Source organism: Paroedura picta, chromosome 9 (genome assembly GCF_049243985.1).
Source record: "Paroedura picta isolate Pp20150507F chromosome 9, Ppicta_v3.0, whole genome shotgun sequence".
In the NCBI taxonomy this organism is placed as follows: domain Eukaryota; kingdom Metazoa; phylum Chordata; class Lepidosauria; order Squamata; family Gekkonidae; genus Paroedura; species Paroedura picta.
In genome coordinates this window covers 47,233,650-47,259,500 of record NC_135377.1, presented here as the reverse complement: position 1 = coordinate 47,259,500, position 25,851 = coordinate 47,233,650, and the positions used below count along the sequence as shown (strand labels likewise).

Sequence of the window (25,851 nt, the reverse complement as noted above, 5' to 3'; positions counted from 1 at the left end):
GCTGACTGAAAGATGAACTTTACCTTCTGGAGTCTGTCTGCTCTCCAAATCTTCAACTTGTCTATTTGTAAATAAACAAACTTTCTAATTTATGGAGTATTTACATTGATTTTAGAATGCCTTTCAAGATGTTTGTGAGACAAATCTTTTTGTGAATCTAATTGTATGGTCTTTATTTCAGGTTAAAGGATTCCAGTATAACGAGAGGAGAGCAGTCTCTAAAATTAAGTCCCAAAGCAAAACGGGCTAAGCAAAGTTTACTGTCTGAGGAAAAAGAAAACACAGTTGTTGATTATGTAGTACCTGTGTTCACAGGAAGGTATGTCTCTTTTTTGATTTTATGGGTAGGAAACGGAAAGAACAGATAAAGAGTAATGTATGTTGCTACATCTTTAGAATATAAATATTAACATAACAAAGTCCTTCATGTCAACTTTTGTTTTATAGATAAGGAAGACCTAGAAAAATAGATAATGTGATTATTTCTATGTCTTATAATATCTTTAATGAAAAATGTTTTTATTTTTTAAATCAAGACCTCTGATAATATGAATATGTTACATGGTAGATGTATGCTGTGGAGCAATGGACATGGGCATTTCAGTGTAAAAGCCAAGGCAAAAGACCGTTGAATTTTCTTTTCTTTCCCCTGGGACATGGTGTCTTATGAAACTTTTGCCATCAAAAACTAAACGTTCTGATAAAAGGAACATTGTAGAACAAGATTCCTTCTGATTGAAGGTCTCCAGAACAGTTTCTTATGCCTGTCTGCAGCCACATAAGTGGCCTCCTTATCCTTTACCCTAATAGGCATCCTTTCTGCGGGCCCAGAAAAGCTGCAAGTAGAAGACAGGAGGGAGTGAAGAGACTCCGGGGTTTCTACAGCCAGCAGACAGGAGAGGATGAAGTGTCCCCTAACAGGCGCTTCTCCCCCTCCTTTCTGCTGGCCATGGAAAGTCACAACCAGCAGACAGCTGAGGTGAAATGCTCCTTGGGTTTTCCATGGCCAGCAGACAGGAGAGGGTACAGTGGAGTTTCCGCAGCCTGGGGTTTCCACAGACAGCAGACAGAAGGGAGTGAAATGCCCCCTGAGTTGACACCAACCCAACCCCCATAGCCTGACAAACATCAAACCACCATCTCTACACACAGCCCAATGAACACCTTATCCATAAAGAGACTTCTTTCCACAGATCAACTGTTTGCCGGGCTGTGGGGAAGGACCAGTGGAAACCAGCAATTCAGGAAAATTTGGTGTTTTGTGGAAAGAAGAGGTGGCCATAGGTTTTTTACAATTAGATTAGTATAAATTTGAAAACTGAATGTTAGATTTTTAAAACTGAAATTACATTTCATTATTATTTTGACTTTGTTGTAAGCTGCCCTGAGTCCCCTGGGAAAGGGCAGGATAAAAATCTAAAAATAAATAAATATTAATAATGTAGCACCATGTAGAAATTAAAAGTTTTACACTAGTTATACAAGAATTAAAACAGTAGAAAACCTGACAATGAAAACAGTCTGAAAAATGCTGCCTTAAAATACACAAATCAACAAAAAGCTTGGTGCAGAGATATCATACGCATATATAAAACCATATATCCATATGTTATCTGGTACAGAGATATCATATGTGGAATTAGACAGATAGGGAAGGCTTTCTGCAAGCAGTGCACTATGACAAAAAAGGTCCTGTCGGAGAGGTCTGCTCACTTCTGAAGCCAGGGGACTGAGAAACAGGACCTCTGTCACCAGTTTTAATTGTTTGGCGTTCTCATACATGTCCATACTTTTACTTTCATGTTGCTAACAGAATATTGTAGGTATGATACTTCCCTGCATGGAAGATGCTGAGAATTGGCAAGAATATGATTACTAGTCAAACCTGCCTAGAGTGAGCAAATTTTGTTGTGTAGTGGTCAGAGCCTTGGGTTAAGAACCTAGCTTATCATGAAGACTGTGGGGTATCTATGGACCATTTTCACTCTACTTCTCAGTGATCTTGTGAAGATAAAATGGAAACGAGAAAGATTCATGTGTATTGCCCTGAATTCCGCGGAGAAAGGATGGAATAAAATAAAGGTGCTTAATTGAACTCATTTCTCTGCAAGTAGAGCTCCCTTCTCAGATGGCTTTGTTGCTGTTGTTAAATATTTGTTTTGAATGCTGTGTTGAGCAGCACTGAGACTGCCAATAGCCCAATTGCTACTGGGTAATGACTGAATTGTACCTTGATAATAAACTACATGTGTAACTTACACAATGTCACTTGCAACTACTTTTGTTCCTGTCCAATATGTAAGCAAAACCTTCTTGATTGCTGGAGAAGTAGGCATGTACACTCCTGGGTCATGGTTGGGTCATTAAAGTGACCTGCTTGTTGAGCCCACAGTTACTCCCTGTTTGCCACTACTTTGCACCTGCTGAGTCAGATGCATTCTTTACATGGCCAACATTACATACATGCTGAAACTTATCCCTGCTTGGAGCAGATTGGCTGCCTCTCCTTTCAGTTGTTAATGCAGGAGTGACATGCTTTCCCTGGAGCTGTAACCCTGTTCCATATTGGGCTGTTTTAAAGGATGGATTACGTCCTTGGGGATCCAATCACAGATTGCTGATGATACACACATTTTGACTATTTCCCTGTTCCCCTCCAAGTCCCAACAATTTTTGTCTCACCTTTTTTTAGACTGTGTCTTTAGGCAGGACAGGGACCTTTTTATAAATAACAAGTGATTATATAAGTGACCTGAACAAACATTTTTGAACTGTAAAAATAACTGGGCAATGGACTTTGAAGGACATAGAAAAGGTGTTTAATATTTAATATATTAACTTTTTTCTGAGTTGAATGTACTATCTCAAATTACCTTCCCCTTTATAATCTATTGGACTGTTCCTGATTCTTTGCAGTGTAAAAGATTTTCTCTTGGATTTGTTTTCATGTAAAAAAGAAGTATGAGGTCAGAATTACTATGCCACAGTGATGGAGCTTTACAGGTCACAACTCTTGCAGCAGTTACCATTCCACAGGAATGCAAACCAACTATCTACAATAAGTCTGAACTAGCAGAGAGCAAATGATCATGTCTAGAATCCATCAATATGCCTGCCTGATGACTAATGAAAGTACTCAGGCCTGTAGCCATGGTAGAGGAGCTGGCAAATGCAACACCCCATCCCAAACATGCCCTGCCCCATCAAACAGCCTTGAAAGAGGTCACCACAACGGTCGTACCAAGGGCACATCTCCTCCTATGCAAATAAGTAGAAGAGTGGGGCTTGAGGAACACTTGGTGCTAGTGAAAGCAATGGAGATGGCAATACAACAGACAGGTATTGGATAGCCAGCCAGCTGCAGAGAAACACGGAACATAGCTGAGCTAAGGTACTTGCGTGAACAAACAAACAATTCACTCACATGGGATGTTCAAGGCATTTTGTGTCTCAAGACCAGCCTATCTGGGTGCTGCCTGCTGGACACCAAGTTTCCCAGCTGGAAGCTCTTGCTGTGCTTGGCCTCCAGCAGCTGCTACACGAAGACATAATAGCTAGAGGAATGGTAACTTACTGCAACTCCTGCCACTTTCTTAGCTCATCTTGGGGCTGCTATTCTGTTTGGCTGAAGTTCAAATGTGCCATTCCAGGAAGCACTGTGTGACCTGCCTTCCTGACCTTGGTGATGGAGTTCTGCACACAACCTGGCAGGGTGATGTAGCCTGAATGATGTAAGAATTGGAAGGGGGGGGGGATAATTTCCACTGATTCTCTCTCCTTCTCTATTTAATCCAGGATTTTTTTTAATTTATAACTCTGGTTTTTGTTATGCTGTTTCCCTATAAAAATGCAACCCCCCAAATGTGTCTTTGCAGCTGCTGTACTTTTTGGTACCTCAAGTGCCTTCTTAACAAAAAGCCTTCCCCAACAAAAAAAACCTCTGGCTACAGGTCTGAAAACAATCCTAAGCAAACTTTTGCCCTTTCAAATCCATTAAAGTCAATAGGTGGTATCCTGCCTTAGGTTAGAGCGGCATTTCACAACTTTTTTACCATTGAGAAACCCCTGAAACATTCTTCAGGCTTTGAGAAACCACAGTGATATGCTATTGGTGACAAGGAAAGGAGTGTGTCCATACACTCAAAATGGCGAGTGCAGCAAAAAACCCAAATGCAGGCATTTCTCCACTGAACAGGCAAACGCAGGCATTTCTCCACTGATTTAGACCCTGTTAAATCCTGCTTTAAAAGATGAAATCCAGTTTCCTGGGGTCTCCTTTGCTGTGAAACAAGTGAGGGGGCAGTTCGGGACTGCACCTGAAGAAGCGGATTTCAGTGTGAAGACAGACAAAAAAGTTGACACTTTAAAAATGCAAATTTGAACAATATCCTTAGTGCGGAAACAGTCCCTCTCTTATCTTACACCTCAGAGAGCTGAGGACAAAGAAGCTGCTAGTTCCCAAAACCCCAGAACTGGGCTGAACAATACCTTGAGCAAGCATTCATTAAAAACATAGTTTAAAAAATTCTTATCACTGTTTCTTCCCATTGCTGCTGCACTGGTGTTTTTATATAAACACCCCCCCCCCCCGCCAAAAAAACCCTCCTATGGTGGGAGTAACTGATGTACTTAGAGATGTCAAGTTGGGAGAGGAGAGAAGTAGAGGGAGGCCCAGAGATTTTTGTTTTCCGTTTTCCGTTTCCTGGCCTCAACCATACACCTGGCGGAAGAGCACTCTTTTACAGGCCCTGCGGTTAGCTAGCTCCATCAGGTCCTGGATCTCAGTTGATAGCTCATTCCACCAAGCAGGAGGCCAGAAGAATTTCTCTGGGGTCAGGGATCACTAGCAAATTTCTGTAGATCACAATGTTCTCTGGGGAACATAATCAATGAGCTTTAGCTAGCTGCTTAAGAATTATTAGGGCTAAATAGGCTGGAAAAAAGGAGTGCCATCACTTCTGCATTTTTAGATCCCTTTTACATCCCTTTTCTATATATATCTTATATAAGTATTTCTTAAGGCGCTGAAAAACTCATTTGATCTATTGTCATATGACTGATGGCATAAAGGGTGTGCTTCTGAGCCAGAATGGGATGTAGTATGTAACATCCATGCCAACTATTTATTCTCTGAAAGATAATAGTCCAGACTCACTCAGCCACGTGCAAATTGTAAATCATATCTAAATTCTCTTGCTGGATTAGATTGCAGCTTTCCATCAGCAGTTTGTGCGTTGAGAAAAGGCAGTATATTTTTACAAAATAAATCACCAATCTCCTTGGAGCTGACACATTTGCTGCTATTTTGGTTAGGAGCCAGCAGACCAAGCTGGACCTGTATCTGTGAGATGGCAGACAATAACCTCAGAATGGTAGAAGGTCAATCATTCTTTCGACCTCCATTTTCCAACAGTAAAAAAGGAAACATAAGTAAAGTATTAGTTTGAAAAGCAGATGAAGTTAAGCAGTTTCATCTTTACAACACTTTTCTTTCCAATGGGGACCCAAAGCCATTTACAATACTTTTCTATCCTCCTCCCTTTTATCTTTACAACCACCACGTGAGGTAAGTGAGGCTAAGAGAGGAATAAGTCCAAGGTTACTCTGTGACCTTTATAGCACCATGGGTATTTGACCCTAGATCTCTCCAATCCAACACTCTGACTACTATACCCATGCTTGCTTATTGAACTCAATGGGTTTTTTTTTAATGTTCAGTGATGGTTAAATTGTAATTGTTATCAATATTAAGAGTTAATGTTAAGAGTTTCAATGTTCATCTTATTGTTACATTTGATTAAGTTTAATTGTGATTTTATTCCTATGGAGATATATTCATTATTAATTATGTAAGAATACAAATTTGTCTAGGACAACTGAGATACGAATTCAGATAACTGTTGTCAGGCCTTCTTTCTCTTTTAAATTCTCTAAATAGCTGGCATAGGATAGGAAACATGCTGGTCTAGGACTGCAGTTCAGTGCTACCGGACTTTTTACCCATCCACCTCTTGTCTTTCCCCATAGAAGGCCCCTCCCTGGAGATGCTACTGGAGATGCTACTTGTCTTGAAAGGGAAAACATAGATTGATTCCACATGGAGGTGCAAAACTCACGCTGCCTCCTGCTTGCAAATGCGCGGTTTAAGCTGTGCGTTTGCAAGCCTCCTCATGGGAGACCCTTCCTATGTTTTCCCTCTGCCTCCTCACGGCTTTTTGTCTCCCGATTTCCCCATGTTTTTGCTACTGGGTCAAGTAGTGTCTCCAGAAAGCTTATTTATATCAGGAAAAGCACACATAGTGCCTCCAGTCAGATTTAAACAAAGCTTCTGTTCACAGAAATCTGAGACATCTCAGATTTCCAATATCTTTTGTAATTCAGCCCTGTTTTACTACATGGCTACTAGAAAAATTTAATAGGCCACAATTGCTGAAGAGATTTTAAAAAACAGCTTCTGTCCTTTTAAAGTATTCCGAAGCCAACTTTTGCTGACATCAAAGATAGAGATACTATGATACTGCTAACCTTAACCATGAACTTCTTGAAGTACTTGATATTATGTCTTTTTCCTGATTAAGAAATTGTTATAGCTAGCTGTCATTTTACATACTGATCATCACTAGCAGATTAGTTTTCAGCAATTAGAGCTTCGTTTGGGCTAGGGCTGATCACAACTCAGTTGTTACTTACCTCATATAATGTAAAATTAATTTCCCTTGAACATGCTGATAATATATTTCTCTCATCATTGAGTAAATAGGATGATGTTCATAGAATGAGGCCCAAAATATTTGAGTTAAGAGAAAGAACTTCCAGATATTGAAACTCAGCATCCCTTTTCTTAGAAGATGAGTAATGGTGATTAACAAGTTATAACAGAATCAAATAATTGCTATAATTTCTTCCTGTACTTTTAATTATTTTTGTGAAATTCTATATCTAAAACAAAAGTTTGACAGTTTCTTGTCTGAACTCTTCAGAAATACAATAAAGTGACCATGGTGGGAGGTTTATTTGTCATAAAATCAACATGACATCAAAAACAGTGATCATATTGCTAAAATTGACATCTTCTGGTGTCTTTCCCACCAGAAAGGAGATGAAGTGGTCTCTTCCTATTCGAAGACTGTAAAGGGCCATTACATTTAGAAATGAAGAGGCTAAGCTGTCAACAATTATCAATATAAAACCTTTTGTCTTCTCTCCAATATATGATGGAATATATTCTTAATTCTTTTAGACAAACTCATGTCAGTGGAATTACAGACACAGAAGAAGAAAGAATTAAGGAAAGTGCTGCATATATTGCTAGAAGGAACCTTTTTGCAACTGGTGAAGGAATTAGTGCAACCAAAAAGATAACTTCATCTTCTGTGGAAGAAGAAAAAAATATATCAAGAAAAGTGGCAGTACGACAGACAGCTGAACGGACAGCCCTAAAGAAAACGGTACTAAATCACTGATTCATCCATGTGAATTTTCTTACACAGAAGTAATTAAAACATGGGCATGATTCAGCCATTTAAGTAAGCTTTGTATCATGTTGCTTTATTTGCTTAAATAAATGGGACATAAAGATGCTTAAATAACACTGGATTGTAGCCATAAGAGTCTCCCTGTTTGTATAATTTAGTATACTTATCTGACTAGCAGTTTTCATTAACTGATGTCAAACAAGTCAGCTCACCAATGCTTTTGAGTGTTTTTTTTTTGCTGTAATTTCTTTTTACTTGTAGCAAATAATTAGGCCATCTCATGATTCCAATTTGGTTAGTTTTGTATTTTGAATCCTAATTATAAAAATTGCAAAATAGCTGGATCAAACGTTTATGTGTCGTACTTGTTTGCTTTGTATGTTCTACTTCCATTAATTTTATTTCTATGAGAAATATTCAATATGTCTTAATTCATTTGCTAAACTTTTCCTGTTTTAATGTTACAGAGAGATATTACTTATTATGGCAAAGTCCTACAACCTTTTTGGACAGGTCCTATATAAAATATTTATTGTATGCATTTTTTCTTGAAAGAAAGAAACCATGAATTGTCAGGTGCAAAACTGCATCTGTGGCCACTTGACCTTATTCCTCAGGGCTGATCAGACCTTACAGAAAGGCCCTGAATCTGCTGGGTTTGTTGCCTCAATGGTCCTCAGCCTTCTTGGGAATTAAAACCTGGGTCTCACAGATCCTAATTCAGCACTGTAACCACTGTGCCTCATTTAGTAATATTGAATAGTGCTTATGCATTCTTTAAGAACAAAATGAAGCATAGCAGTTTAACAAGCTGCCAAAGAAAACTAGAGCCTCTTGTGGCGCAGAGTGGTAAGGCAGCAGACATGCTGTCTATAAAGCTCTGCCCATGAGGCTGGGAGTTCAATCCCAGCAGCCGGCTCAAGGTTGACTCAGCCTTCCATCCTTCCGAGGTCGGTAAAATGAGTACCCAGCTTGCTGGGGGGTAAACGGTAATGACTGGGGAAGGCACTGGCAAACCACCCCATATTGAGCCTGCCATGAAAACGCTAAAGGGCGTCACCCCAAAGGTCAGACATGACCCGGTGCTTGCACAGGGGATACCTTTACCTTTACCTTTATGACTTATCTCTGAAAAAGTGGATATGTGAAAAAGAGTGATTTTATATATATTTTCCATAATGCCTTTGATATTTTTACCTCTTTGTTAGGAGACTCAGTAAATTTAAATAATACATTTTAAAATCAAACATGTCTTTTGCAGTTAAGAGAGACAGAAGAATTTCACCGGAAACTTAATGAGGATAGTCTGTTACATGCTCCTGAATTTGTTATCAAGCCTCGCTCCCACACTATCTGGGAAAAACAGAATGTCAAACTACATTGCACTGTCACTGGCTGGCCGGAGCCTCGACTTACATGGTAGGTTTCGTTATATCAAGATTATGTGTTGGTTTAATTATTTGTTTTTCTTTAAAACATCAAAGGGGTACACAAATGTCATGCAATTGTATAAAACCTAGAGTATTCAAGCATAAAAATATCAACTACATAGAGATCAGAGGAGTATATAAAAATGGGACTAGCATTAGAGATATTATCCACATGGATAATCTGTTCAATGCATTGAGAAAGCAGGATTTATTCTGCTTCCCCCCCAGTATTATAGTCCATCAGTGCACCTCTAGGGGTTTCCCTGGCTTTTTCTCCAATTATTCACAAAGTTACTTTGCTCCAAAAATTTTGGGGGAAATTGTAGTAAAGCTTGGATGACTGCTGTGTGCATGGGAAAATCTGGATTTTCTGGTCCACATGTCAACCATTTTTCCTGACCTTGCCTCCACGGCAGGCAATTCCTGCCCAACTACTGGAGGCCTTTTTAAAATAATCAGCTCTAGAACATTGTTATTTTGATATACCATTGTATATCTTTGATATAGCATTCTATTTATTCCCAACTTTCATTTTCTTTTTAAAAAGGAAAACTGTCACCTTCTCTTGCACAGATATAAGGAAAGGGACATATCTTCACAAGGGAAAGGATTACAGATTTACGGTTTTAAAAAAGAAAAAAGGAAAATAAATCTGGAAGTTCAGAGAACCTGCTACACTTATTATGATGATATATCATTTTTTTTTTAATTCAAAAGCCTCAGTAGCCTGGGGCTAGTGGCTACTTCCAAGAAGCCCAAGACAGATACACTATGCGAAGCCCACATTGCGGAAGCCCTATTGCTGCTGTGCCTTATTTGCAGTCATACTAACAATAAGAAAACCACAACATCACATCCTATGTGGAAGACATCAATAAATATATTATTTATATTTATTGAAACCCAAAAGTGCTAGAATCTAGAAAAGAAGTAAGTCTTCAGGTATGCTAGTTCCAAACCATACAGGGCTTTAAAGGTCAGTATCAGCACATTTAATTATGGAAGCAAACTATGAGCCAGTGTAGATAGAACAAGACTGAAGTGATATGTATTTTATTTATTTATTTTTATTGATTTAGATTTTTATACCGCCCCTTCCTACGGTTCTGGGTGGTTTACATAAAATATATAGAACATTTACATAGAACAATATCAGTATAACAATAACAATATAACAGATATCAATATAACAAATAACAATAACATCTCAGCTAGAACAGCATTTCAACAAACAACCTCAGTAGGTTTTACCTCTCAGTCTGGTGGGGGGGGGGGGAACCTGTAGATGTTCCGAGTCAGTTGGCCTCAAGCGAATGCCTGGTGGAAGAGCTCCCTTTTGCAGGCCCTGCAGAATTGTGGAAGTTCAGGAAGGGCCCTGATCTCATTGGGGAACTCATTCCACCAGGTGGGTGCCAGGACTGAAAACAAGGCCTGGCTCTTTTTGAGGTCCAATGTTCCTCTTTGGGACCAGGGATCCGTAGCCAGTTGGAGGTGGCGGAACATAGAGTTCTTCTGGGGGTATGGGCAGGGAAGCAGTCTCTCAGATACACTGGGTCCAGACCGCGTATGGCCTTACAGGTGATTACCAAAACCTTACATTTAATCTGGAATTCAACTGGGAGCCACCCGTCCCTACATCCACTCGTCAACATTCCCGTAACATTCTGTATCAACTGTACTTTCTAGATAATTTTTAAGGGCAGTCCCATGTAAAGCACATTGCAGTAACCTGATTTAAATGTTACCACAATAATGTAGATGCATCACTTTCTTTTCTGTCCAGGAATGGCTGAAGCTGGTGAAAGGCACCTCTGGCCTCCACTGCCACCTGTTTATCCAGCAGAAGGCCAGGGTCCAGCAGCACACCCAGACTATAAGCTTGCTCCTTTAGGGAGAGTGCAGCCCCATCCAGATCAGTAGATGTCCACATTCCCAGGCCTGATCCCCTGTCCTACCCCATATTTTCTCCATTTTGTTGGTGTTAAATTTCAGCTTGTTACTCATCCATCCTAAAACTGATTCTACAGTTATTTATTCTGTATATCTTAGCTTCATTGTATTACAGCTACAATTTTGTTGTTGCTTTATAGGTACAAAAACAATGTGCCCATCAATGTCCATGCTAATCCTGGCAAATATGTAATTGAAAGTCGATATGGGATGCATTCTCTGGAAATTAACAAGTAAGCAAATAGCCCATAATTAGTACATTTATCCCCACTGGTTTAGAATTGTATCCTTAGTTTTAGAATTTCTATATTTGTGTCTGTATCTTTTGAAGATAATTTTATGAAGTTAGTAATGTCAAAAAGCTTGTGACTGATTCATCTAGTGTGTGTTACTGTTGGACTGTGACTATCATGAATGGTTGTCTTACAAATATTGATGCTAGATTTGACAGCCTTGCTACCTCCTCCTCAAGCCATTTCTGCCATAATTAAACTAAGCATAATTATGCTAAGTTCAGCGGCAACTTTAAGACCAACTAAGTTTTATTCAAGGTGTAAGATTCTATGTGCACAGCACACTTTGTCAGACAAAGTGTTCAAACCTATATTTTTGTTGAGTCTTGTTTTCAGAAAATACCGGACTAAGCTAAGAGACTAAAGCGGGGGTCATCAACCCCCAGTCTGAGGCCCGGTACTGGTCCGTGAAGGCCACGGTACCGGGCCGACGGCAGCTGTACCTGCCTCCCCCCACCACAGCGAGAGGATCGCCAGGCCTGGCTTGCTTTTCGCTACAAGAGGGAAGGGAAGAGGCAAGTGTGGCCGCCCGCACGCCGGCAACACAAACGCGCATGCGCAGTTGCTGCACGTTCACGTTTGCGCCCCTGGTGGTGAAAACGTGCATGTGTGGCAACTGCACGTGCGCGTTTGCCCAGACCGTTGGCTCTCCCCTCACCCCGGAGGCGGTCCCTGACCACAGAAAGGTTGGGGACTGCTGGGCTAAAGGACCAAGTCTTAATCTATGAGTTTAGATTTAAGCAGCTTCACAGAAGTCATGACTGTAACTTTGTTTCCCCCTAGAAATCCCTTAAGCTTTGAATGATAACTTTGAATGAGAATTTATAAATCTGATTTAAAAAAACAACTTGTCTACAAAACTTTTAACCTCTCTATAGGTAATCCATTAGAAATTCTTGCCTTTCTCTTTAAAATCAGCTCTTTCATTTTTTACATGAAGGCCAACTGTTCATTAGTCCTAAGAAGTGCTATTGTCTTCTAAGTTCATTCATTTATATATTCCCCAAGACCTGATAACTGGTCTTCTCCCAGGACATGGATCATTCTAACTATATAGTCTCTCTAGTCTTTTTGTGTAATTGCATTTTTGTAATGCTGTTATTTTAACTTTAGTAAGCCAACCTGAATTCCTTGGGAGAAGTTGCTTGTTTCCAGAATCCAGAAAATAGAAATCTAGTTGCTATTAACAAATTTAGAATGGTACCCTGCAATCTTTTAGGAATCATTAGGACATAATTTAAAAGCATTGTCTCTGGCAGAAATGGTATTTCAAAACCCCTTTAAATCAGGGGTTGTCAACCTGTGATCCTCCAGATGTTCATGGACTACAATTCCCATGAGCCCCTGCCAGCATTTGCTGGCAGGGGCTCATGGGAATTGTAGTCCATGAACATCTGGAGGACCACAGGTTGACTACCCCTGATTTAAATGAAGACAGGCACAATTTATCAGATCTGCTGCACATGGACAGTGTTTGACTTGGGGTCTTTGCAAAACCACAATGGTGTTACATATTCTGGCTAACCTTTAGGAGGAGCTCATTGATTCAGCACTCTCATCATGCTCTCTTTAAATAAATGGGTGGGAGACCTATGGGCTTAGAAGGATGTATCTCTGCTTACAATTACACAGTATATTGATTTCAGGCAGGGCCCTCAATCTTTAGCCTTTACAATGGCAGATACAAGAAAAAAGGTTTCTGAACAGAGTATGGTTATAAACAAGCAACAGACTCTGTTGGTGTTGGGGTCTTTACAAATTTTGATTTCCATGGCTGCAGGGACCAGAAGGAAACCAAGCACTATTGCGCAAGATACATATTCTGGGATAATGTTGCTAGAAGAACAAAAGTTGTACATGTTTATGGAATGTAGCCCTGGACAGCATCTGGATTAAATGATCACTGGGACAATAAAAACAACTTGTTTGTGAACAGCTACCAAATCTACTTGATCTGAGTCCATTAAAAGACAGAATGTGATTTACAGATGATATGGCATAAAATGATTTAGCTTACATGGTGTATTGAAGAGTCAGTGATCTAACGGGAAACCTTCTTATGAGTTGGCAGCTGAAACTATTCATGATACATGGGTACCTGAAATTAAATCACCTACACTCTTAGAGCCCATTTTTGCTAATGTTCATTCATAAGTAAGTCATGCTGACTTCCATTACCCCCAAAAAACAATGTATAGGAATGCAAATTTAATGTGTGAATTCGATTATAGGCCAGGCAAAATGTATGTTAGATTCTACCAGATTATATCACCTTTACCATTAACTTTGGTATGAAACTAGATGTACCGACAAAGACAAAAAATTCAGATGTAAGAACATGGAGGCACATAAAGCAACTCTTAATAGTGGTTTTCTTCTGTAGATTGCACAGAAGTGCTTTTCTTTAGCATATAAACTGGTCTATGTAAGGGACAAAAACTTTGTCTGATATTTTAGAGTAGCTTTAAATATTTTAAGTAAGTATTGAAGTCTCACTTTTGAAAACTTGAATTCACATATCTATATACTTACATCCCAATCTAAATGCTGGTATACAGCTTTCTATCAGTGTTAAAGTAGTGCTAAAATACATTGTTCAGGTATCTGTTTTGTGTATTATTATGTGAAAAAATTTCCTGCAGTTTCTGAGATCTTATTGTTTTCTCCTTCCTTTTCTTTCTTCCCCTTCCTCCCAAATAAGTATTTAGAAAAGAGATTTCATTTACACAGAGATCAAGGTTAGAGCCAATCCAGTAATCTTCAAATTGTCTCACCTAGATAATGATACAACTGATAATATTTTCCTTAGTGATGGGCAACAAGAATTAAAAGGACTTTTTATGGAGTGCTTGAGCATCTTTGAGATCATAGTACATCTGGGCAAAGTCATCTTAATTTAAAGGATGCCACCCCACAAATATAGTTTGTATAAGTGGGGTACATTCAATAGTGAGGCTGGCAAATTCCAAATAAGCTGTTAGCTTTCTTCAGTGTGGAGCACTGTCTGCCAGGGTCTTTTCGATTAAGGATATTTTTGTTCTCAGGTGCATCATTAGTCTACCATGATTCCTGTCATATCCACTTGGCAGATGCAAGAAAAACAAAAGTTGTGAATATGAGCATTCTATACAAGAGAAGCCATGTTGTGGGCACGTAAAACTATCCCCAAGAGTTTTTTTTTAATTGTAGAGAAGCTGCTTCCCAATAAATCAAAAAAGCATCCCAAGCCATTGCATCAGATCTGTATGTAACATTTAGCTAGCCCAGCACAACAGCAGAGGGAAAATAGAAACTGTTAGTTCTGAGCCCTTTTTGGTTGTTACACTTGGGACATTCCTTGATCACATTCAGGGATAGGTGCTGCACACAATTTTCTTAATGTGTGATGGAAAGTAAATGCTTATACTTTGACTTGCTTTGAGAACCTTGAGTGACAAAGGATTCAAACAGAATTCCACAGCTGAGAGTGCCATGAGTAGCAGTTATGAAATGACAGTTGACTAGAAAGGAAAGTTGAGAGACTGAGAGGATCAAGATGTATCCTCATTCAAGTCTGATGGAAATAACTCTTAGAAAATGGGGGGGGGGGAGTGATCCCTATCCAGTGAGAGAAATAGCTCCTACAGGAGAGGTGAGGGTGATCCATATTAAGTGGTTAAGAGGGGGAAATCTGAACTTTTGTGAATTTCCTGCTTTCTCCCAAAGTACTTGAAAACAAAGATGCTTATACTTGTTCATAGAAATAAAAACTGCCAATAAATCTCTATTCTCCGGGTATAAAAACCTGTCTAAATAACTGAAAACCAATGTGTTTGTGATAAGATAGCATTTGTTTAGATTTATATAAAGTTATTTCACTCCTGTTGGCTGACCATTTCCTCTCATCTTTAAACCGCTCCGCGGGAGCGGTATAAATAAAACAATGAGGGCTTCAGGGGTGGGCACTGTCCAGGATGGGGGGGAGCAATGATTTGCTCCTGGCCCCAAACTGACAAATGGAGGGCCCAATTGTGGAGGGGCCAATCGGCAAAGTACCTCCCAACCTGCCCACCCCCGAACGTGGGCCACCTTTGCCCCACAGCAGCCGTTCCTGTGCTGGCTGCTGAGAGGCACGGTAGGCCCAGAGGTCCTCGGGAAGCTGGGCTGGGAGGGGGGAGAGGGCTTCACGGCCAGGGAAGGAGCTGGGCCGTCGCATCTGTCACGCGCCGGCCTTTCTTCTTTCCCGGCCCCAAAGCCAGGAGGTGAGAGAGGGGTGGGGGGAGCCTTCAGGGGCAGGAAAGAGATAGTCTTGGGTGGGTGAGGGACAGGGGTAGGCGCGCCGGCCCTGCTTCTTTCCCGGCCCTGAGGCCGGGGCCTCAGGTGGGAGGGGGCTGGGGGTAAAAGCCTTCACCACGGGGAATGGGGCAGGGCCGCTGCTCCTTTCCCTGCATTGAGGCCGGGGTCCTGGGGAATGGGGGAGGCCAGGGGCCCTACATGGCCCGGGGCCCTGCCAGGAGGGCAGCTAGCACCTGCTGTATTTTACATACAGCAGGTTTAATTTCTAGTGAGTACAATAAAACAGTTTGTTCATTTTGAGTTACCATCAGCCTCTCATATGCTATTATCAGAATAAAGATTTTAGTCAGTCCCTCAGATCCCTAGACTGGGTCAGCAGATATCTATACACATTTAAGCACTGGGTGGTACAGACAAAAAACAAAGAAAGAGAAAGGGCTGCCCGGCTGAGAAGAAGATAAAGGAATCCTGTGGTGAATCTTTATAGCATGGTCACCATTTTTCATGAACAAAGCATATTTTCATGCTTTGGTACATGTGAACATCAATAACATATATTGTCCAATTATATGTTCCAAAGTTGGACATTTTATATTTCCTTGTTTCTATAAAATTATTACTGCACAAAGAGGGATGATTACATTTAGCATGCTTTTTTGGTACATGAGGTAGGATTGTTTCCATAGTAATGACTGAAAGGGGCTCTGACTAAGTTATCAGGAAATTAGCTGATGGGATTGTAATGTAAAATGTGAGGGAAAGCGGAGTACAAGGGAGAAAGAAAAGCTGACATAATGATGAGTTGCAGGTTGCATGTTAGGTCTTACAAGGAAGTGATTATCATACAGATGTTTTGATTGTGCAAAGAAGCACTAAGACTGGGGACACAGATGGAGAATATAGAGGAGATTAGTAGATTACAAAAAAACAAACTCAAACCGTCTCCACACACCTTCTCCTAGCATTAGCTCAGATAACAATGACAATACCAAGTCCCAATGAAATGGAAACAGGGCCTTGCTAAAGTGGGAATAACGTTACAAGGGGAGGGGAGATAGTTTACTCACTTCCTTTTAAAACATAATGCAAAGTGCATATTCCTGGCTGATAGGAGGGAGTACAGGACTTTGAATTAAAATTAGAAAAGAAGTGGGAAGTTTAAACAGGAATATATTCATTCAAGTGCTAAGAATTATTGCCAGTGCAGTATTTTCTGCTTTTAATGAGAACAGAGTATTCTACTTCTGAAGATAGCACAGGTGTAATAGGGCATGAAACTGTCAGCAGCAGTGTTGTCACAGGCCCTAAAATTATTTTGCAACCACACTGTATACAACATTACACGTTGCAGTTGATGCACCCACTTGAGAAGAATCATATCCCATCCCTACCCCCAACAATTACATTTTAATTGCTGGGAAATATGATTTCCCCATAGCAGAAACATACTGTCAGGAAAGGCAGTAGATCTCCCACAACAAACTAAAAAGTGAGTTTTTCCACGCACTTGCATATGCAAACTACAAGGCTCCAAAGGAAAACTATTTATTGTCGATAATTTGTTTCTTCTCAGAGTGATTTTGACAAGTTGTACTGCTAGAATATTATCTGCAATTCTAACAGAACCACCAGAATGATTGTAAGTTGCCCATCAAATCATTAACGGTGCAATCCGAGGCACAAGTGACCCCCTTCTAAGCCCACAACCTTCAGTGGGCTTACAGAAGACCGTAACACTGTTTAGGATAGAACTGTAGGTTCTTTCCACATCTACTGCTTTGTAAGTTTATTTTGATGATAAGAATAGTCAATTTGACATCAGTTAACAGAATTTGTTTTAATGAGCCAGGTTTGATTAATAAGAGTGAACTGATGTTAGCAAGCCTGTTTGTTTCGGTTGACATACAACTGTGATTTGGATTTTTAAAAATGATTTATTTCTTTATGTTTTAAATAAAATGCATGATAAAGGAGTTGACCTTTTCTTCATCAGACTGAAAAGGTGAAAGCAGCCAGGGTACAGTCTCTCACACTACTTGCCAAGGGGTTTAGTACTCATGATAATGAATTAAAGTCCAGTCCATGTGGCTGATTGCAAAAGGAAACCTGGGCACTGGTGTTTCTCTCTGCAAAGAGCAGGCAAGCATTATGCCTGATTCCATGCCCCAAATGGTTGTATGAGAGCCAGGTGATTCAGAGCTCGTTATTATAGCCTGAAGCTAAAATCATTCTTCTGAGCTTTCTGGCTCATCCAGGGTATAACTGTATCTGAGTATATAATTGAGGCCAATGATTTCCACTTGCAGGGTCTCCCAAGGTTTTTCTCTAAAGTAATCATACACTTATTGTGCCCCCCCCCAAGAGTGGAAATGAAGGTAAAAAAGAATTCTATGAAGTACTGCTGGGATTTGATCCGTGATCCACAAACATTGCCAGCCCTGGGGATTACCAATGATACAACAGGAAGCAGGGTTTCTTGGACCATTTGCCAGACGTTAAGAAGATGCTTCCAGCAGTTGACACACAAACGTCGTTTATGCTTGTGGCTAGGACCTGGTTTATCCATGTAGGAGAATGGCTAGTTCCACAGAGAGGCCAGAAAAGCCAACTGGCTGCGCATGCAGTACTGAATGCTATGAAAGTGTGTGAGGATTGTATCCATCATGCCTATTCCTACACAGATTGCTGCTGGCATTGCCCTTCCCATCTTCTTGTCACATTGGTACAAAATCACAATCCAGCAAGAATCATACCCTCTGCAGCTTCCCTTAGAAGCTGAGCCATACCTCAGTTATTTTTTAAAAGCTCTGTTAAAGGGCTAAACAAGTCTGTGCTGGGACAGAACATCTGCTTTGGATGCAGCAGGTCCTGGGTTAGTTTGATAGCTTGATAAAAGGGTCATGTAATAGTGATGTCAAATACCTCTACCTGAAACTTCAGAGAGCTGCTGTACAATTTAAATAGAAAATACACTGACATTGATAGACAAGTGGTCTGGTTCAGTTATGATAGCTTCAAGTGATTGTATTTTGGAATGCTCCTCTGTTAAAAGTTCCTTGTACACATACACTGGCACAGGAACCAAAGAGAACAGACAGAATCTTTTCCTTTGTTCTGTAAGTTTATATTAGCATGGGGTATAAAGGGAATACTGAAAGCTGGAATCTCCCACCTATAGTGTGTAGTGGTGTGATCCATTCCATCACCTCTGGACACTGCTACTTCCTTGAATCCTCATTAATTTGCATGTCTGAACTCTTAAAAAACATTCACATATAATACTGATATCACATTTACGACTCACAATTAAAAGCCAAATTCCCTCCTCCCCATTTCAACAGCACCATTATTAGCAGGCTGGCTATTCAATTAGCAACCATAATCATATTTTCACCCTTATCTTGTCTTCATGGTAGATTGTAATCTTACTCTGAAAGCAGAATTAGAAAATAATTTCCCCCCACTAACTAGAACGTAGCCTTTTAAGCACTTAATAGACACTAACAGTGAAGTTAAATGCATCTTTCAGGCCAATGTTGTCCCTCTGCCAGATGTGGCTTTATTTACATTCCTGGGTTCCTTGCAATAGTTCTTTCATCAGAGCCTTAGGGCTTCTTTTGATGTATGTTTTACCCTTATAAGTTGACTTAGTCAGGGATTATATTGACAGTTCATTATCCATGTAATTTTTTAAAACTAATAAAATTTCCCTTATGGATATATATATATACAAAAATAACATTGACTAGATCAGTCCATTATGGCGTGAGGAGCTCTGCAAGTGCTGGCTTGGAACCCAAGTATCACATCATATGCAGCGTCCTTTCCCTACTGTGGCCTCTCAAGCCTATCCCTTCAAAACAATCCTGGAGAGATGGAATATTTCAAAATGGTTGGACTGTATGGGCACAGAAAAACAGTGAAAATGAATCAGCAGTTTAAATCTATTGCCATACAATATGCAAAAAACAGTAGTCTATTCTGCACTCACTTAATATAAATACATACCCTTCATAAAACATTGTAGCCAGCCTTCCATGTTTGATAGCGCTGCCATATTTCCAGTTGAGGTTTCAAAGAAATTAATGGAAAATTTATGATGACTGATAACCAGCCAAGATTTCCATAACCTTGTGACAACGTCTAAATATATTTATAGTGTCCTAGCATCAGAAATGTACACAATGATTTAGCAAGCACACTTAATTTCTAGCTACAAAGTTTTTACCAACTTATAATGAACCCCTTTCTTAAACCAATAAAAACTTTAAGTTACACTATATCTCCTTTAAACATCTTGCTGCATGCATAGTCGTAGTAGCTAAATGAGGATGTTGAAGTGATCACATCAACTTAATAAGAGGAGTCTTGGGTGGCAAAGTTGTATGAGTCAGATGTGTAGAATTTGGATAATTTAAAATGGAACTGCAACAAGTTTAAAAGCCCATTGGGATTCTTAGTGGGGGGAGGGGAAACTGCTTCGATTAAAGTACCGCTCCTACTAGTTTCACCCTGGTTATGTCTCTGCCTACGTTTCCTCAAATGAATTTCAGAGAATCTCTTGTACTGAGCACATCTTTTATGCCCTCTTACTATACAAAGACAGCGCACAATATTAGAGTTCCCAATAAAATCAATACATATTTTAAGAATTAAGCTTGGAGTATATGTGTGAGTAGGATGTAAGACCACTGCCAAACATTTCCCTGGAGCAATCAGCACCTAGCCTACACTTCACAGTCAAAGCACCACCCTGTCCCATAAACTGAAACACACTGATCCATGAAGAAAAAACAGGTGCACAAGAAACTGCTTTAGTGGAGAAATTTGTTCCCAAGAGGAAGTATTAAGAACCTGAGGTAAGGCTGAAAGAACTAAAAGATGAATCCTTAACAGCTGCTTTTCTTTTGTCTCTGTTGAACCCTTCAATAACACTCCCTTTTACCAGCTCTCTAACTACTTTGCTGTATTCTCCTTTATATCCCTGCTACCATCCTATAGTTCTAAAAGACTTGGCTGGCACCTGGCCTCTACTAAATAGACTTTTAAAAAGCCAACAAATTTGTGTGAAATTTGAAGTCAGTTATAAAAATAAAAAAATCTATGCTAATTTTATTTATTTAAAATATTTATATGCCTTCCTTTTTCCTGGAGACATAATTAATTTTGATAACGTGTGGGTAAGGGTTATGTTTGCATGCATGCACTGTGGGTAAGACTGTCAGAAGGAGTGGGGAAATGGGAAAATTATTATAATGTTATATGTAAAGAAATAGCCATGTGATGAGTGTTAAATAAATGAATCCATGCCATTAATCCAATATTAAATCATGTGCATCATTTTGTAACATTGTTGTCTCTTGTGGCCCTAGTTTAATTTATAAAAACTACTAGAAGGTCTATCACTCTTTCCTTTAAAATAAGTAAAGTGAGTCTAGTATAGTGGTTAAAGTATACTAGGTACCAACTTAGCCTGTTGGCTATCTATCTTCTCTATCTTCTAACTTCCCTGACAGGGACTGCCTCCCTATACTTCTTGTAAGAAGGATAGGATAAAAATATAATCATAACCAATATAATCCATATAAGTCCTCCTTGTTTGATATTTTCATTTAGCTGAATGAGCTATCCTGTGGGATAACAAACAAGTTTGTCCCCACTGAGAAATCTCTTGCCTAGCAATTTTGGGAGACATTATTTATTTTAAAATATTAATAAAAATATTGCTTTTTGAGTAGTATTAACATTATTCCTGATCCTTCCATCCTTTTCAGATGTGATTTTGAAGACACTGCTCAGTATCGTGCTTCTGCCATGAATGTAAAAGGAGAGCTTTCAGCCTATGCTTCACTGGTGGTAAAGAGTAGGTTTGCCAGAACTGCATCTATTGGGGTTTTTCTGAATTGCATGTAAAAATTCCATTTATTTATTTTATTTATTATTTATTATCTGCCACTCCCGGACCCTGCCATCTCATGGAGGTTTACAGAAGATTAAAACTACATAAAATACAATTACAAAGTTACAACCTTCTACAAACTGGCAGCAAAATGCCACTGACTATGAAGTGATGAGGAATTACAGCTCTTGCCCTTTTCTTTCGTAGGATACAAAGGAGAGTATGATGAAACTTGTTTCCATGCTGGAACTGTCACCCTACCCATCAGCTGTAAGTTGATAACTGATCAATTGCTGTGTGGATGAATCATTACAAATCTTCTGCGAGTATTATTTAGGAACATTATACTTCAAAAATTATACTGTTTTCAGGGAGAATGAGGACCAGTAATGACACTTTTCTTCAATAGGGCCCATTATGCACGGCCGCCGAAACGGCGATTTCGGGTCACGTGGAAAACGCGGAGGGGGAAGACGCGACGCACACCGGTTATGCACGGGGCGGGGCGCGACGGCGGCAAAACCCAGAGTAACCGATTATGCACGCGCCGATCCGGGCGCCGCTTCTGGTTGCGCCCCGCTCACCCGGAAGCTGCGCTTTCTTCCGCGTTTCACTGACGCGGCTTTTTCGGCGGCATGCACCGAAGCTGCAGCCGGTTGCAGCCGGCTCCGTGCGTTATCCGTGATTTTAGTTGCTGCCATTCCACCCCGAATGTGCGCTAAAACCCCCGTGCATAATGGGTCTAGAAGCAGCAAACTCTTTTTCTTCTATCAAGTATAACACCACTTAATGCTTTTGTTGAGAAATCATACACATAGTTTGCTGAAGAACTTTCTGGCTTTTGTTAAAATCGCTAAATACTTCATTACTTCATCTGGCAGTCTTGCATTATGACTCCAAGCTCGTAATTGTAAGAACTGATTAGACATAAACTGTCAGTTGAATTGCTTTGGCCTTCCTATTATATTGCATTTTACTACAGAATTTGATTATTGAATCATCACACTATCATCTTAGTCAGTGCAAGAAGAATCCAAAACTCATTCAAATTCAGCAAAGTTGATTTTTGTATCTTGGTGCACCTATGATGGTTCTTATTTTAAACATGTTCTTGGATTTCTGTTTATGTATGAATCTGACTGCTTGGTGATTTTTCTAGGACAGCAATAGTTATGCAATTCTGTTCTGGCATAATTAATCCTTGATTAAAGATAAAGGAAATAAACACATTTTTCCTTTTGCAGTTGGTGTTACTCCACATGGCTATGCCTCCAGATTTGAGATTCACTTTGTTGATAAATTTGAGGTTTCCTTTGGAAGAGAGGGTGAGACAATGAGTCTGGGATGCACAGTTATAATTCACCCTGACATTAAACGTTTCCAACCAGAGATCCAATGGTACAGAAATGGTAAGTATGTGTTGAAAGATGAACTTATTGCACTTTGAATATGACGTGAACGGGAGGTGTCTGTGGATCCAAAATGAACATACAGTATCATGTGGAAGAATCCTGTAGCGGCATTAATTATGGTATGAATGTTCACATTGTGTAACTCATATCATTCCAAAGTTATTGTCATCTTAGTGCAGGTGGAAAGGAGACCCTGCACTTGCTGAACACTTGCCATTAGGTTATTTGGGGGAACTGGGTATGCCTAAGTAAGACATCCAGTCCTTGAAAAAAGAGATCTTAGGCAATTAATGTAATGCAACCATGATTCAATTAATATTTTTAGGGGTTGTATTGTTTTTATTGTTTTATTGTAAATCACCGCAAGTCTCTGAGAGCAGCAGTATATAAGCCCAAAAATAAATAAATAAACAAACAAATAAATAAAGCAATTAAATCTTCATTTACAACAACATGAATAAAACCAATAGTTCTGAAGAAAAAAAGTGTGGCAGTTAAGAATGACAGTCTCAACTGTCATTCTTAACTGCCATGCTTAACTGACACTCTCAACAGAATCCCCTGTCACCTATGGTTCTCAAGTGGGGCTAAAGAATTAACCATTTATTTTTCATTACACCAGTCAAGACTAGGCAAAACTAAGCTAGATGGATCAATGTAATGACACAGTATTAGGCAGCTTTGCACAGTCACATGACACATATTTACTAGCTATTTCCTGAGATACAATTACTGTCATTTAGCAAGGATCCCTTCTCTTGCTCCTCTACCAGGTGGTTACCCAAGAGCCCTTACAAATTTGTTCAAGGAGTAAGAATTGTGAAATCCCTCTGGTTAACTCCATATGAGAAAAGAAGTTGAGTTATTATGGTAGTTTCTTTACACAATAAATTGTTTAAGGTTAAACACCTCTACATATATTGAAATGGACTCTTGTTACATCTTTCTAACAGGAGAACTGATTATGCCATCAAAATGGGTCAAGACACATTGGAGTGGAGAAAGAGCTACATTAACCCTTACTCATGCTAACAAAGAGGATGAAGGTCTTTACACCCTCCGTGTGGTGATGGGAGACTACTATGAGCAGTACAGTGCCTATGTTTTTGTTCGGGGTAAGTTTTGTTGAATCCAATTAAAGAGCAGATATTATGGGAGTATGCCCACTGATCCAAATATATATATAATTTTAAAATGAATTATATACATCAATTTCTAAAACCAGAATCCACAGTTTTTATCATCTACAACTACATAACACATTGTGCATGCTTTCAAGATTCTGACATTGTATAATGCAGCTTCCTGTATTCCTATATCCAGTGAATTAGTTTAATTTGCTTTGTATAAATTAGAGTTACAAAGAGCAAGCATCTTGGAAAATGAGCACTGCTCTTGACTCTCCTTATTCCAAATGACATGTGAGTTTAGATTTTAGAATCATAGAACCATAGAGCTGGAAGAAGCCATACATGACATCTAGTCCAACCCCCTGCTCAACGCAGGATCAGCCTAAACCATCCATGATAAGTATCTGTCTAGCCGCTGCTTGAAGACTGTCAATGAGGGAGAGCTCATCACCTGCTTAGGTAGTCGATGCCACTGTTAAACTATTCTGACTGTGTCAAAAGACAGAAAAAAGTTTCCATGCACAAATCCCTGTAATACATTTTATTAAGATAATCCAAAACAACACAAAACAGTGTTCAAGCTTTTGAGTTCTCCAGAAGTCTTCATCTGGTTGGATGTAAAAAATGGGGGCAGGGAGACAGTTTCTTGTACACTTACATTGCCCCCAGCAACATCTCCCATCCCTACATTAACATTATGAATGCCTTGATAACCCTGCATTTGGCTTGCAAAATGTAATTTTGACCTCAATTTCACTGATACTGCAACAAACTACAATGAGATCAAGTCTACTGGAGCCCAAATAACATTATAGTTTGATTTTTCAAATTATTCTATTTTAGTGCTGTAAGATGTCTCAAGCATCTTTACACCACTCTGTGGTATAAATAAAAGGCTAAGGGGGTGGGGGTGGGCTCAGTCCGGGATGGAGGGGCCAACGATTGGCCCCTTGGCCCTGGACAGACAAGCGGAGGGGCCAGTCGGAAGGTGCAAAGCGCTTCCCAACCCGCCCACATACCCCATACTACCCACCCCACAAAGTTCCCCACCTTCACTCAACTGCCGCGGACATGCCAGTTAGGTGCCCGGGCAGCGGAGCCTTCCTTGCGGCCATCGGAGCTCCGCAGCCCTCACAGAAGCTGGGGGAACGCCGGGGAGGGAGCCTGCCAGGACTCGGCCCTAAGCTGGGGACTCGCCCGGGAGGGAGGCAGCCAGTGGGGCCATCGCCGCAGGCTTCGGTGCAGCCTGCTCTGAACCCGCGACAAAGCTGTGGACTCGGGGGGGTGGGGGGGCCAGCGGGCTTTGGGGGAAGGGGGCTGCTGAAGCCAGAGGGAGGCGGCTGGGGGGAAAGGAGATGTGCCGGCCCTGCTCCTTTTCTTCCCCAAAGTCGGGGTCTCACGTGGGATGGGGGCGGGGGAAAGGCTTCAGGGTGGGGAAAGGAGCAGGGCCGGCACATTGGAGACAGGAGGGGGCTGGGGGGACAAAGCTTCATGGCAGGGAAAGGAGCTGGGGAGACGCGGCGGGCCTGCTCCTTTCCCTGTCGCAAAGCTGGGAGCCTGGGGCGGGAGGTGGCCATGGGAGAGGGCTTCGTTGCAAGGAGGGGATGGGGGGGCCCAAGGAGGGCTGCTAGCACCCGTTGTATTTTGGGTACAGCGTGCTTAAATTCTAGTTTTATATATGTAATGGCAATCAATCAACACTGTAAATAAGTAAAAATATATGCTAGTGGAAACTTAAACTTACAAAAACCTAAGCTTTAAAATTAAATGAACAATTGTTTTTTTTCTCTTGATAACTTATTCAAGTTTTTTTGTACAAGGAATGCATTGTATAGTTTTTCATGGAGATAAAGTCTCTTGAACAAGTACTTGAAAGTCTTTCGAATAAGCATATGGTGTGATCACATTTCACTGGCTTATGCAGCCACCCTATATCAGTCTCAGCTGCTGGAGGCAGCTGAAAAGAAACATGCCAGTGCTGGAGGTC

At 40.3% G+C, this 25,851-nt stretch overlaps 1 protein-coding gene across 3 annotated transcripts in view; it reads left to right on the top strand.

Annotated features, from left to right (window-relative positions):
- MYOM1 (myomesin 1) overlaps positions 1-25,851 on the top strand; it is a 93,565-nt gene that overhangs the window by 24,412 nt on the left and 43,302 nt on the right. For all 3 annotated transcript variants that reach the window (XM_077352667.1, XM_077352666.1, XM_077352668.1), the window contains 8 exons: positions 182-319; positions 7,241-7,448; positions 8,737-8,894; positions 10,996-11,088; positions 21,198-21,286; positions 21,530-21,592; positions 22,567-22,731; positions 23,688-23,849. In XM_077352667.1, coding sequence (XP_077208782.1) covers positions 182-319; positions 7,241-7,448; positions 8,737-8,894; positions 10,996-11,088; positions 21,198-21,286; positions 21,530-21,592; positions 22,567-22,731; positions 23,688-23,849 — 1,076 coding nt within the window. The remainder of the gene's footprint in view (positions 1-181; positions 320-7,240; positions 7,449-8,736; positions 8,895-10,995; positions 11,089-21,197; positions 21,287-21,529; positions 21,593-22,566; positions 22,732-23,687; positions 23,850-25,851) is intronic.